This window comes from Aulonocara stuartgranti (assembly GCF_965226115.1).
Source record: "Aulonocara stuartgranti genome assembly, chromosome: 22".
NCBI lineage: Eukaryota > Metazoa > Chordata > Actinopteri > Cichliformes > Cichlidae > Aulonocara > Aulonocara stuartgranti.
Window position 1 is genome coordinate 25651439 of NC_138957.1, and position 14279 is coordinate 25665717.

At 40.7% G+C, this 14279-nt stretch overlaps 1 protein-coding gene across 1 annotated transcript; it reads right to left on the reverse strand.

Annotated features, from left to right (window-relative positions):
• Positions 1–34: 34 nt before the first annotated feature.
• Positions 35–11382, reverse strand: ddah2 (DDAH family member 2, ADMA-independent). Its single transcript, XM_082522384.1, has 6 exons — positions 11236–11382; positions 9814–10413; positions 7944–8132; positions 6159–6278; positions 3801–3944; positions 35–1325 (listed from the first exon to the last, which is right to left on the reverse strand). Exons 2-6 carry the CDS (start codon positions 10111–10113, stop codon positions 1206–1208), a joined length of 873 nt encoding a protein of 290 aa, XP_082378510.1. The 5' UTR covers positions 10114–10413; positions 11236–11382; the 3' UTR covers positions 35–1205.
• Between the last annotated feature and the right edge of the window lie 2897 nt (positions 11383–14279).

The following is a 14279-nucleotide window of genomic DNA, read 5'->3' on the forward strand; positions in this document are numbered from 1 at the left end:
TTTGAGTGTTTTATTGGACATCACATACACAAGCCTTTGATTCTGTGATGGAAAGCTGGAGTTCTGAGTTAAACTACAAGGTAAAATTATCTTATTGGTTAGTGCTGTGACAACTTTTCCCTTAATCAAGCTGTAATATTTTAATTTTGGATGGGTGGCACTGCTGATAGCTACTGTTTTACTGGCTCAAAAGTACTGTTCAGTTATAGTGGCACAGTTTGTCAGCACTGTAGCCTCCCCAAAAGGTGCCAGATTTGATACCATTGATTAGCTGGTGTCTTTCAATGCATGCGTTTGTTTTCTGCAAGTCTCCCATAATTGGTCCTAGGTGTGAATGTGGGGTTGCACGTCTGTACTCTCCCTGCGATAGACTGGTGATCAATCCAAGGTTTCGCTAACAGCTGGGATAGGCTGCTGCCCCACTGAGATTCTGAATTGGACAAGTAGAAAATAAATGAAAAGACTAGATTTACATTTATTTTAGCCGGATGTACCTAAAGAACTGGCAGTTGAATTACACAGGAATAAAAGTATCACTAAAAGTTAGAAGCTGGATTTTAATATTTCTACACTTGGGACAAATTCATACACTGCAAAGCTAAATCAAATCTGAATCATCACCTAGCAGCTACAGATGGTCTGCAATTTAAAAACAGTTAATACCCAAGTACTGAAATGTGGATATGAAAGCTGTACACTGTAGTAAATGTGGGCACCAAGTCTTAGGTTAGCCAAGAAAACATTTAAAGGGGACTATCACAAGCAGTAATGTTAAGAGACATCAGATTTCTGGAAAGCAGACGTAATGCCCCTTTACTGGATCTAGATTACATCAATTTGGTGAGAAAAGTTAAAAAAAATGTTGGGCTGATTGTTGCCTTTGGCTTTTCCTTCACACTTTGGTCTAAAAACGTAATGAACATCTGCATATATACAGAATGAAACTTGCAGTGAAGACTTTCCTGTGGGGTTACTGTTTTACTTTGGTGAACTGTGAAAGAGTTGGAACAGTGCAAAACTACAGCTTCATCTAGTGGTTTCATGAGTAGATTTAAGGACATTGTGCAGCGCTGTTCGTTCAGCAGAGGGGGTAGTGGTGCAGTAAATTAGGTGGCTGGTTCTGTCTCAAAATACTGCACATTAGTATCACTACCCCCACCACTGCGAACACCTGCAGATAAATGCTGAGTGGCGTGGGCGTGTTTTCAGAAATATGTATGCTTTCTGTTGACAAGGAGGCAGAGTGAGGACAGAGACGCTCCCAGCTTGGAGGCCTCGCTGCAGGCTGTCGGCAGGAGGGTGTAGTCCTGCAGCTTCTGGAAGGCCTGCAGAGAGAGAGGAAACAGTTCAGTCATTCAGACCTGAGCTAGTTGTTACAGACTACACTGCAGGGAAAACTGAAAGGAAAGGAGGAAGGAAAATTTGCTTCACTGGCTGGAAGTTAGAACACCAGATCTGACTCATGAGTGTCAGCGATTAAGAGTCTTAGATCTACATGACAGTTTTGATGTTTCCCTTTTCTTTAGAGACCAAAACTCTAAAAAAAAATAATTAAAAAGCAACTTCAATTTTGTTACATTTCTAATGGTAATGTTGATTTATCAAACTCATCTAATGATTTATTGCCACGCTAGCGTTATTTTCCATTTCCCCCCGATGAGTTTCCACGTTGTCTGGATAACATTCACATTTCTTGATGTGATTTGTACAGTGTACAATTCCAGCAGCATGTGACCTGATGCTGCTTACAAATTTACCTGTTACACTTGATGCAAGTGGAACTTTTTTGTAGGCCTGTGCAGAACCAGCACATGCATCTCTCCTGGTCAAGCTGATGGCAGCAGTGACAGCTGATGAACTGACCCCTCAGCCAAGCTGCATGCTCATCTTCAGCTGTGAAAGCAGCCAGGTGCATATACACACTAACAAGTGACATCATTTCAGGACAATATGACTTGGCCCGGTTGCACAGTGTTCTACTGAAAACAATTAGTGATTCCAATAAAACACCAGCCATCACAAAAATGCACAGATGTGCATCTCAGATTAAATTGAAGGTTGTGGGAGTGTTCTTTAAGAATGAAGCTGTTTTTTAATCTGGTGTACAAAGATAATAATCTACAAAGATTGTGTGATCCTATTATAAGATGGTTGTATGGGTGGGTTGGTGGACAATATTGGACATTGTGAAATTTTTTAAATGCAAAATACTGACTTGAGGGCAAACTGCTTGAAGGGAAATCATGCAAAAAACAAGTTATCAGTCTTTAAAGGAATTTGTTGCTTTTTCTTTGTGAAGTTTATCTCATTGTGAAAAATCAAAGTTTCCAAATGTTCAAATTAACTCCTCTAATTGTAAGTTCGGTTTTAAATCTCGCCTGATATAATTTTTAGCAGTGGCGCACACACAGTTTCACAAAATACAATCATTATTTTACTTCTGATTTATTTAATTTGCCTCAATCCTGAAACAAACTACAGAAGTATCTGAAAATGCTGATTTATTCTCACTATGCTGGACTCAGCTTCTGTCCTACCACCTACTTACATATTTAACGGGTCAGAGACGGCACCGTGAGCGGGATATCGACTTCACTAGTCTCAAAAACATTTCAGCTCTTGGAACCACAAGCACAACTGTGACCTTCAACTGCAATGTAACGAGTAAAGAAATGTGAAAAAAAGAAATCTGTTCACATCCCAGATCTTCTTTAGAGAACCTTTTTTGTCTAATGATCAGTTTAGAGCGAGTCAGTCACATTTAGGTCTGATTTAGGATTAACAGAGGCACTTGACTTCCAGGTGGTGAAGCAGCACAAGACACAGAGGTAACATCTGAATTACAGATGCATTAGGCCTTAAAAGGGATAATCACTAATAACAGACAGATTTATAAATCATAAAAGCACTTGGGTTTAACACACAGGACCAATCACACAAAGGACCGGATGCACAGGGTTTATTACAAAAAACAAAACAAACAACACGAGCTGAGCAGATATCAAATTTCTTATAGGAGCCTGATGGTTGATTTTGATGTGTGATACAATGCATCTGTAGATCTTCTATTATATTGTTGATGCAGTGTGGCTTTGATGTTAATGCTGTTGCATTTATTTTTATATTTAGATAAAACTAATAAAAAGCTTTGATCACACCAAAGAATGTATTTATTTCTGTGGTGCAGCGCAAACACATGTGAATCTGCAGCAATACTAGTTATAAATATTTGATCTTGGGCGGTAAGTTTACTTCACTCCGTCTTGAAAGAAGCTGAGATTCTCCCACAGACTTATCAGAAACACACAAGCTAATGACTGCTGTTTAAAGGGAACTGGAGCTGATGACCTAGCTTCTTTTATGTGGAGACGGTGGAAAAAAGGAGGGCTAACATCTGAAAACCTGAGTCCAGCTATCATTTGTACTCCTCCCGATGGAAGCTGTTAGCAAATATTTGTGGGTTTATGCAAGCACTCACGCGACCGAGTAAAGCACCGTGAGACCTTAAAGCTCACACTGACAGTATTTAAAGCTGTTGGATGAGCATGCATGCTTATGATTACTGAACATATGATTCAGTGTTTATGTAGCCTAATTAATACAACAAGGAGATAAGAGCCAGAAAAACTGCCAGAGAAGAAGAAAAAAAAAAAATCTGTCAAACTATAACATAATGAAAATAGCAAATTACAGGAAAACTTATTTATTGCTATTAGCACATACATGAACATGACATTATACTGCAATAATGTGCAGTTTATTTAAAAAAAAAAGAAGAAAAAACCCTCTGTGGTACTCACAGAAACGCTGTCAGGGCATTCGTCTGCTGGTCGGTGCAGCAGGAAGTCCCGTTTGGACAGACCTTTGATGTAAATGCAGTTTGCTGCCAACTCCTCTGGGACGGTGAGCACATCGTAGTGGTGATCAGTCAGCTGTTCCATCATCTGCAGACAAACACGCACATCCAGCATTACACACAGTCGCCGAGCTCCAAGCCAGCACTAATGACATAAACAGATGTGTGCAGTTCAAGTGAGGATGGAGAGATTATATATTTATGACTCATAATGAAAAACAGTATTGACCATAGAGAGATGTTGGGCCCTGCCTAGCACAATGCTTTAAAATCCTTGTCTTAAAAAAGGTTCATTTTAAATGTTGTCATTTCTCTCTTTACATTTCAATAAACTAACTGAAAACCAGCACAAAGGCTTGATCATCACGATGCTTAATACAAAGTCACCAAAAAAATTAAAGAACCCTTTTCATCAAGTCATGTAATCTTCTGGGATATTAATCTGGTCAAAGTAGATGAAGAGTTTGTTAATCAGTTCCAGCTGCTGTTGTTAATGTAATTAACATAAGGTGCACTAGTCAGGCAACAACGAGACAACCCCCCTAAACATGAAGGATGGTCACTCATTTCTTTTCCACTAGTTCTCATCTGGCTAAAGTCAGTGTCACTGAGTTCATGAGGGTGGCATGAGGGCCCAGCATGCTTTACTTGGGCCCTGCCTGGCACTCTGGAGAATGGGCAGGTTCACCCCGAGTACATGTGACAGACATCAAAGGGTCTGGAGAAGATGTGGAGAGCATTCTGCGGCCTGTAACATCATTCAGCATGACTGCTTTCATAGTTGGCCAGGGACTAACAAAAAGGGAGGGATGCACAGACCGGCTGGCAATGGCACTGACTGCCATCAGGTACCAGGATGAAACCCTTGGAAACACTGTCAGACTACGCTGGTGCAATGGGTCCTGGGTTCCTCCTGGTGCACGATAACGCCCAGCCTCATGTAGCGAGAGTGTGCAGAAAGTTCTTGGAGGAGGAAGGAATTGATATCATGCTTGCACTGAGCCTAATCCAACAGGACACCTCTGGGACATTATGTTTGGGCCTGATGCTGCCAGGTTGCACCTCAGACTTCACCAGGAGCTCAGTGATGCCCTAGGAGGAGATCCTCCAGGACACCATCCATTGTTTCATTAGAAAGCTTACCCGACCTTGTCTGGCCATACTAACTACTGAGTACCATTTTGAGTTGGTATGAAATTATTTCAAAATAGACTAGCTAGCTGCATAATTTTTTCACTTTGACTTTATTTTTTTTTGGCATAATTTCATTCCAACACATTGCCCAATCCATATCGATCTGGCATGACGCCCCGCAGGTGAGATCTAATGTGCTTTCAAAATGTGACTAATTTTTTTAAGTGGTGCATTTACAATTAAAGTTGAAAATGGCAGCTCTAATTTACATCAACCTCTCAGTGTTTTAGGGACACGAGTCATAACGGCATAAACTGATGTGTCAAGTAATTTTTAGCTGTTTTGGTCATTACTGAGGTCAAATTTATTATTGTTTATTATGATTTCTCACAGACTTCTTCCTTGATTAGGTGGAAAGCCATCCTTATCATGTATAGCATCTTGCAGTGCCGTTCATTGCCCCTTGGATTTCTTTTCAAAGGTGCAGCTGTCGCAGAGGATTGTGGGTCATTGCTGCTACCAATGTGGCTGGATATAGCAATACATCCAGGTGTTTGTAATCACACTAAATAGTATCATGACGTGGAACCATCCTTTGTTTTCTGACTAAACGTAGTGCCAGGATAAGGGATTTCCAGCTACTGAGACTGATCACCCCTCATATACAGCCGCACAAGCTGTTGCTCACAGCCATTTCTGTTCCTTTTAGGCAGAGCCTCCAACTTGTTTGTTATAAGGTCTCCAGCACAGGCACACAGACATGCTAAATGGAAAGCTATGTAGCCTGTGTAAACAAACTGGCATGAATAGATGAATGTGCAGGGTCAGCTGGCAGGCTGTCACACCTGGATTTCTATAACACAGTCAGCAAATGGACAAAAACAAAACTTTAATGATTGAAGTTAAATATTATGCTCACTTCCAGCTCCATATTTTTATTCTGTTGTTGTTGTTGTTGTTGTTATTGTGTGTTCAGAATAATCCCTTTTCATCTAATTTTGGACTTTTAATACGGTCTTGAGTTAATCCAAATAAGCAGGCAAAAATCCTATTTTCATAAAAGCTACAGGGAGTGTTTTCTCCTTGGTATGCGCTTTTCCCTCAATTGCTACAATGCCACAATATTATTAAGGCATTACCCTTTGGGAAACAACACACACATACATACCCGGAGTGTCTTCTTGGCCCCATCACTGTTGCTGAAGATGATGGTGTTTGGGCCTCCCATGGAGCAGATGTTTTTCAGTCGGGCTCCATCACAGACGGGGACAGTCGACACGGCAAAGTCCTGAACACATGTGGGGGTGAACGGTTACCAAGCATACTGGAAACTTCTAGAAGTTTCCAAGCAGGTTTGTTTTGTCATCACAGGTGTAACTAATAACATTAAGATTGGCTTTTCACACATCCCAGTAACTGATGCCTCGACTCCAATCGACTCCTAACTTACTCTCACACTATAAAGTGGTTCCATCTCTGCTCTACACACTGTATATGTAAGGGTGATATTTATGAACGAAAGTTAAATGGAGCCAGAGTGACTCCTCTGAAACACAACACTGATGAAATCATCTCCTGGTTTTCCCCAGTCCCCCAGTCGAACACTTAAACCCTCTCATCCGCTGACACCATTTCACACCACACCCCCACACCCAAGGGAAGAGCGAAGAGCAAATTCAACTCCAAAATATGCAAAATATGTGTGCGTGTCAAACAGAAGTGCATCTATAGTTCTTGAAAAGAGTCAATACTAATGAGCAGCTTGAGCCCAGCCCGAGTGAGCACGCTGTGCTGTGCAGCGTTGTGATTATTTGGGCAGTGGAACAACCTCATTCATCAGTGTTTATACACAAGAATTCCCCAAATGCAATTCAGCAAATGGCCACCTGCTCACATTGGCACCTGGGTTTCATATCCGACTGTAATCTTGGCACCGAGGCAATCTTTGTTGTGCAGGCTAAAAATATAAACTCTATATTTTAGTTAGTTGTGTATTGATAATCCTTAGCTGGGCTTTTATGGAGATACACAGACATACAGCGGTCCATACTAAGACACTTTTACTGTAAGGCAAAGATAATAAGATGTAGCAGTTGTATATAAACGCATCAGGATAAAAAAATAAATTAAAAAAAAGGGAGTGAAGAAAACATGCTCAGTGCATCATGAGAATTTCCCCCAGCAGCCTGAGCTATAGCAACATAACCCGAGGATTTGATCTAGGCCTAACTATAAGCTTTATTAACAAAGGAAAGTTTTCATCTTAAAAGTAGAGACAGCGTCTGAATGCCTGTAGGTTTGTGAACCAAAGGCAGAGAGGACTCAACCTTTAAAGTTTCTCTTCCCTCTATATGCATTTTTCCTTTTTATACCTAAAAATCAATCCCACTACGCTATGTGGAAGGATCCCTCAGCTTGAGCTGTAATCATGGATGCACAGGTATTATTTACCTTTAGTGTATAAAAGAGGCATGACACACCTGGATTATCTAATCTCTGGTGAAGACCCTACACTAAAGTCTTCCTTTGCATTTTTAAGTTTCACATACTTTAATTAACTGCTCTTCAGTTTGAGTGAATTAACAAAGAAGCCAGGGCTAAATCCTCCAGTACTGTGCCACACACTGAATTTAATTACAAGTAGCCCTAAATAGAAAAGCTGTCATAAACATTTAAGTTCAAATGACATCTGACATGATAAACTACAGCAGCAGGCTGCAACAAAACACTCGATGGATGATGCAGCTGTGCCACGTGTCAAAATGTGTTGACTGACATCCCTCTTAAAAAGACGACTCTGAGGCAAAAATGTCAGATTCTGTTAAAAGCATGCCGCCCTGACTCCTCAAATCAGAGACAGACATGTGCCTTCACGACAGGCAGCCCCAAACTAGGGAAAGTTTGAAAAAGCTTCCTCCTGCTCACTGTACCCTCTTCCCTCTATAGCCCTTACCCTGAAGGTGTCTGCCAGCACCTCCGCCCCTCTGCGGTTGGTGTGGGAGGAGATGCCGACAAAGAACTCCCTCCCCGTGAAGAGGATGTCGCTGCCCTCCAGCGTGGCACCTACAGAGTCGCCCTGCTCTCCGTCCATCTCCACCACAGTCAGGTTGAGCTCCGACATCACCCTCCTCACCGCCTCCACCTGAGGGAGGAATAAACTAGACTCAGTACGAGAGTTGGAAGAAAGCAGCTCAGGCAGGTGGTCTCCGTGTAACATCATCAGTTCTGTGTTTCACTGGCAATTAATATTTGCAATAAGAAGCTACAATAATTAAAAAAACAAAAACAAAAAAAAACAGACTGTCAGCTGAGCATTTTAAAATGTGCTTAAAAACAACAACTGTCTAATAAAAGAACATTTGCGTATAAATCCAGCTGTTGTATAATTTAGTCATTCATTTACATTCTGATTATTTACTGTTCAACTTTAAAGATTTCTTTCAAACAGCTGAGCTGGTTTCCCTCCTCTTGTTAATCCAGGTCTCTCTTCCTGCCATCTTAGAATAAGTGGAACTGAAACTGTTGGAGTAAGCAGTGAAACCGTTGCAAAACCAGATTTCTGAAAAATCATTTAAATAATTCTCGATCAGTTATCTCGGGCTTTTTTTTTTATCATTTGTGGAAGCCACAATTGTAAATAAAAACTACATTTAGATTAACTGTGCAACAGAACAACTCTCTTATCATGTTATGGTGACACATTTTGCAATACGCGCGACACTGCAAAACAACGGGGTTCCAGCAGTAGAACATCTGGGATGTGTTTGAGTGTCTACCAATGAAAAGGTTGTGGGATCGATCCCCGGCTCCTCCAGACCGCTTGCTGAAGCATCCTTGGCCAAGATACTGAACCCCAAGTTGCCTCCAATGCATTCACTCGGGCGCGAGTGTGTGAGAATGTTAGAAAGAGCTTATGCTTAGATAAAAGTGCTGTATTAATGTGTCTGTCTGGGTGAATGAGACTTACAGAAGAAAGTGCATTGAGTGCTCAATGAGTAAAAAGGCGCCATATAAGTAAAAGTCCATTTACAACCAGATAATACATTATAATATCTGGAACTAAAGAAGAAAAATACTTCCAAAAAGGAACTGTGCATTTACTGTCACCCAAAGGGTCTGGGTGTTTATCTATTAATTTATTTTAATTAATCAGCTCTTTGATTTGCTTCCTGGCTTTTGATTCATTTTCTGTCCGAGCCATGTTAAGTTCCACTCTAAGAAACATGTTAAGAAAACATTAGGACATTAAAAAAAAAAAACTGTAAAATGGTGTCAACACTTATTAACTGGACAGGAACCATTTGAACCGCATCACTGTTGAGAAGTTTCTTTCCCTAAAGCTTTTTCCAGCAAACCTCCAAGTAGTTTAGGAAAACTACAAACTCTCTCTTAACATTTTTCTTAAAGTTGCATTTTTAAGTCAGTCATAAAATAACATTTTGTTTATCAAACAGCCAAAAATAATAGCCGATGAATGGACTCGTAGCCAGGAAAAACCCTGAGATCTAACTACAGAAGTATAACTGGAACTTTGGACACTCCCAATAAGTCTGCCAGCATCTAAAACACCAAAAAGAAAACCAGTATCAATCAACCAATATCACTGTTGCTTAGAAACATTGTTTTCAGGAGTCTAGGGGGGATATGTCTGAAAGGCCAATGATCATAGCAACAAGGAACAACAAAGATCAGTGAGACCATGTTACAAACAGCCCATACTATGTTTGTCAAGTTCATTTTTATACCGTACTCATACAAACCATTACCCAATACTACATAGAAGATTAAGTGCACTCTGAAAGGCTTTTTCTATGCTGCATTACCTCGCTTTGTCTCTGCTCTTTGAAGGGCCTGGTGATGAGCGCCGTGTCTCCCTGGATGACAGCCACATCCTCTATCTTCCAGCTTTCTGGCAGCTCGGGGTCAGGGGGGATCTCGATCAGCTGCAGGCCCACCTTCTGCCTCAACGCTCCAGTCAGGCAACCGAACTGACGCTGAGCTTTGGCCAGGTCCACCGAAACCTCCCCGTTCTCCTGGCTGTCCCCTGCTTTCTTTCCAAAGGTCTCTGGAATGCCCCTCACCACGGCGTGGGTGAAATGGCCATAAGGGCACATGTTTGCCATGGTTTCAATAATGTGGTAGCAAATATTGGGGCTGTGCCAAAAATCTCACTAAGCTGGCTCTGCCAGGAGAGGAACAAGAGGCAATAAAAGGATGTGAACGTTTATGTGTTTCTGGTCTCCTCTCTTGCAGTCTCGGTATTATTAAGACGCTGGAGGAAAAATGCTCTAAACTAAGCTAAGCTTGTGAAGAAGTAGATCCAGGAAGAGAATGGGAAGCATCTTCAGCCTGGTCTTTGCCTCTTCTTTAATTAGGGACTTCACCATCTATTATCCCAAACATGGGAAGCAAATACTACCAGCCTAAGAAAGAAAAAGATGGATACATCAAGGCAAGAACAAACAAAAATATCAATTTCTATAAAACATTAGAGGGTCACATCCCTGCCTACATGCTTTCATTGGCACTGGACTAAAGTGAAATATAGTCCTAAAAATCTATAATTTATTTACTCTGTAGGGGAATAAAAAAAAAATTGTTTATCCCCCATTAAAACATCCAAGGACAGCTGAAATAATACACAGACAAAGAGCACGGCTGAAAGGAGACAAAGGAGCTTTGTTCAAGGTCAGATTATAAGGAATAATTATTCAATAGCCCTCCAATATGCTGCAAAGCCTCTTCATATCTGGCCAGTGGGTTAGATTTGGGACAATTGCCCTTTTATCATCTTCCCTGTAACTGGCAGGAGTCACCCACGGTGAGCTGCACACAGGATGTTTCTTAAATCTGCTTCATAACTTATGCAACAAGTGCTGGGCTTTGATGTTCACTTGACTTTGTTTTAAAAGGCTGCAGCACATGGAGAATATTAATGGATACTTGAACACCGAATATTTACAAACTACATTATAATCACTTCTTATATGTTGAATTTTTCTACCTCGTATAGCTTTTGTTTGAGTTTTACCAGCTGTATTAATCAGTACAAACTTCAACCACAAGCAGAACAAAACATCCTGAGGCTATGGGGCTGCAGGAGTGCACCGCCCCAGCAACTCAACTCTCTTCCAAAATACTTTTCATGATGTTCCCCATCTTTCTTAAATCGGCAAAATAACAGCAACACCCTCACCCCGAGTCGCACAAATAACAAACAGAGCTCTACACTTAGGCCTGCTCACCTGTTTTAGGTCCCGGGTATCCGCTTTCGTCGCCGTTTTCCCTCTATTTTAATTTAATTTCCAAAGCAGCCGAGTTCCCGTTACTCTCCAGCTCCTTTCTCTCTGCCGAATGGCTATCGCGTCAAGACGGCGAACGTGAATTGGCATGTTTCCGGTGGCAAATTTCAAAATAAGACAGCATTGGTTTACATGAACTGTGTCGCGTCGTTTGTACCATATTGCAACTGCTATACAAAAAATAGCGCGCGATAAAATAGCGCGCGATAGTGTGTATACACTATGTATACACTGTAACTGAAAAAAATAATAATTTGCCAACGGTCGTGCTCATAGTTTTTAACGCCACCCCCAAGGAACTTCCGGTCTCATTTTCAACCATTGACGCTCACTTCCCCACCACCTCCCCTCCCCATCCCCCACACGTCCTACCCGGATTCAATCAGCGGTGATTTATCGCATGCGCTGCTGTTCTGGCGCTTGCACTTTTAGTGGCAACTGCACTGCAAAGTTACAACCGTTTTAATTTAATTTACACTGGTTTCGAGTTCGTTAACAAAACAGAATTTAATTTGTGTGAAGTTAATATAAACATATTCTTAATTTGTGAGTACATTTGTGACCGCCGTTACTGTTAACCTACGTAATTGCTACATTTAGAATACTTGTTCAACCTATCTGGTGTTACTAACAAATGCGTAATTTAGACTAGTTTAATATAACATTAGGCGGATGCCTTGTTGAAAAATGCCCAGAAAATTCCTATTTTTGCCACACTGGTGCTCCTACGCATTAAAACAGAATTAAAGTCAGATTTTTCTAGGATTATGGACTCCCCCTTTCCCCCTCTCCCATCCCTGCTGTAATCCTGATGAATTGTTTATGAAGGGTCAGGCTTGTGCTTTATATACAAATATAAATGTGGTCTGTCTGAAAGCGAATCAAAGATTTATATGCTGAATTACTGAGCCATCTTTGTTTTTATCCTCCTGACATTTTACTTATTTACTTATTTATAAATAAATAAATAAAATAATCTGGCTTTCCTCAAAGTGGGTCAGTGATGTGATTGCTGGATTAACAGGTTGTCCCATCAGACACCCCACCTCTGAAAAACTACCCATGATTTGTGTTTATAATTAATAATCCAGTATTTCTAAAGAAACTGGTGATGTTCAGAGGTGATGTAAACATGCAGGCCTTCTGTAAACATGTGACTTTTCTGTCTAACAAGGCTGCACAATATTTCCTTCTAGTGACTAGATTGAGTTACTGCAGAAGGAGGACCAGGAGCCAAATTTTCTGCTGCAACGAGGAAGACGAGGGAAGCTGCAGGAGCTCGTCTCCAGTGTGTAGAAGAGGCTGAAAATGAGAACCTGGATGTAAACGGCAGAATGAATAGATGTAAAAAAGGGTGGAGGATGGGAGGTAGAGGGCACAGACAGACAGGATTAAAGAACACCATCTGTCCACTGAGATCCTTCAGCCAGGACACACAAAAAAAACATCCCCATCAAATGCAGGATTAACACTGTCTGCACAAACATGAATGGACTCAGTTGTGAGTCGCTTTAGGCTTGTATTTTTAAGTTTTACAACATGAATGCTTGCTTATTTGAACAAAAGAAAAGGACCTTTAATCCCATAATACTTTTATTTGGCACTAGTTCTGGGGATTCTTTTGTAGGTTATATGCAAATCATTTAATAAAGACACAAATGGACAGAAACAAAGTCACACCAAACTCCATGCAAAAATCTATTGCTTTAGTAGCAAACATACATGCCTCCAAAATGCATCACAGGTCATAAACTCTCAATGTCATTTATGCCTCAGCAATGCCCATGGATTATTTCTGCATACAGTATTGCATCCAGACAAAAGTAACTGAAAAAATACAAGAGAAATGAACAAAAACCTCAATATTTCCAGGAAGATTTTTTTTTAAGCTTGTAATTAATCAACTTGTAAAGAGCTTATTCAGTCTGAGCCCACTCGTTTCGCTCCATCACAAGACTTGCTGTCAGCAGACCGTCCTGCTTGCTGCCCTCACGTCTCCCATTAGGCCCTGAAGGATAATTTGTTTAAACAGGCTCGCTGTGGAGCTCACTGACCCGCTGTCTCTGAGTTGCTGGCTTTCTCCCTCTGTTTGTCTGCTGACTCTTTCTGCACCGTGCTGACTTTATCGGTGCTCATCTTTTCTCTACAGCAGCTGCTGTCTCATGCAGTTACACATAATGTCTTTTCTTTTATAAATGGCTCAGATAGAGGCCAGAATTTCTAACTAAACAAAACTGGCACAAGAATTATGGAGCTAGATGACAAAGAGTATTTAACAAAACAAAATCACTAAAAACTTTAAGTTTTCACATTATATTTCTTAAGAAACCCTTTCCCCCCTTTTTATTGCAGTTTTTTTCAAATGTTTTTTTTTAGCAGTTGCATGCTCGCAAACCGCGCAATTTATGACACTGCACATAAAAATAGATTACAACTTGACAGGAAAATTAGGCTTTTAAAAAAACCTATTTATACACACAAGTACGGCAAGAAAACAACCAGTTTATAACTAATTATATCCACACAATGGTCCATAAAACTGATTTTGAGCTAACTAAATCAGTCCTGCAGGGTTTTATTGTGGGACCTGCATTAACTGTGAAAAACTTTTCTAAGGTAAGAACTCTCAGACAGCTTCCTTGTGCAATTAAAAGTAGCAGGCAGTTTGCTAATCATCAAATGGACTTGGTAACTGATCATCAGCAACTGTAAGCATCTCTACAAAAAGCTGTTTTGGCAGTTTGCTGGTCTGTTGGTCAGGTGTGTCTTCTGTGTGAACGCGGAAAATTCACCCCAAGGTCAGAAAAAACCCACAAATTTCTACAGAGTCCTGACTGAGGACAGCACAGTTTAGGTTTGCAAAGTTACATCTGAACAAATCAAAAGATTTCTGGATCAATGTCTTTGAATCCAGAGTGGAGATGTTTGGCCATGATGCACAGGGTCACAGGGTCATACTAGTTGTGAAGGATGGTGGTGGAAGGATG

Bases quoted from the DNA above. Each gene is read 5' to 3' on its own strand.
- ddah2 (XM_082522384.1), bottom strand. From the start codon at position 10,113: ATGGCAAACATGTGCCCTTATGGCCATTTCACCCACGCCGTGGTGAGG. The intron at 3,945-6,158 runs GTATGTATGTGT...GTTTGTCTGCAG, and splicing joins GGGCCAAGAAGACACTCCGG to ATGATGGAACAGCTGACTGA. The intron at 1,326-3,800 runs GTGAGTACCACA...CTCTCTCTGCAG, and splicing joins AATGCCCTGACAGCGTTTCT to GCCTTCCAGAAGCTGCAGGA.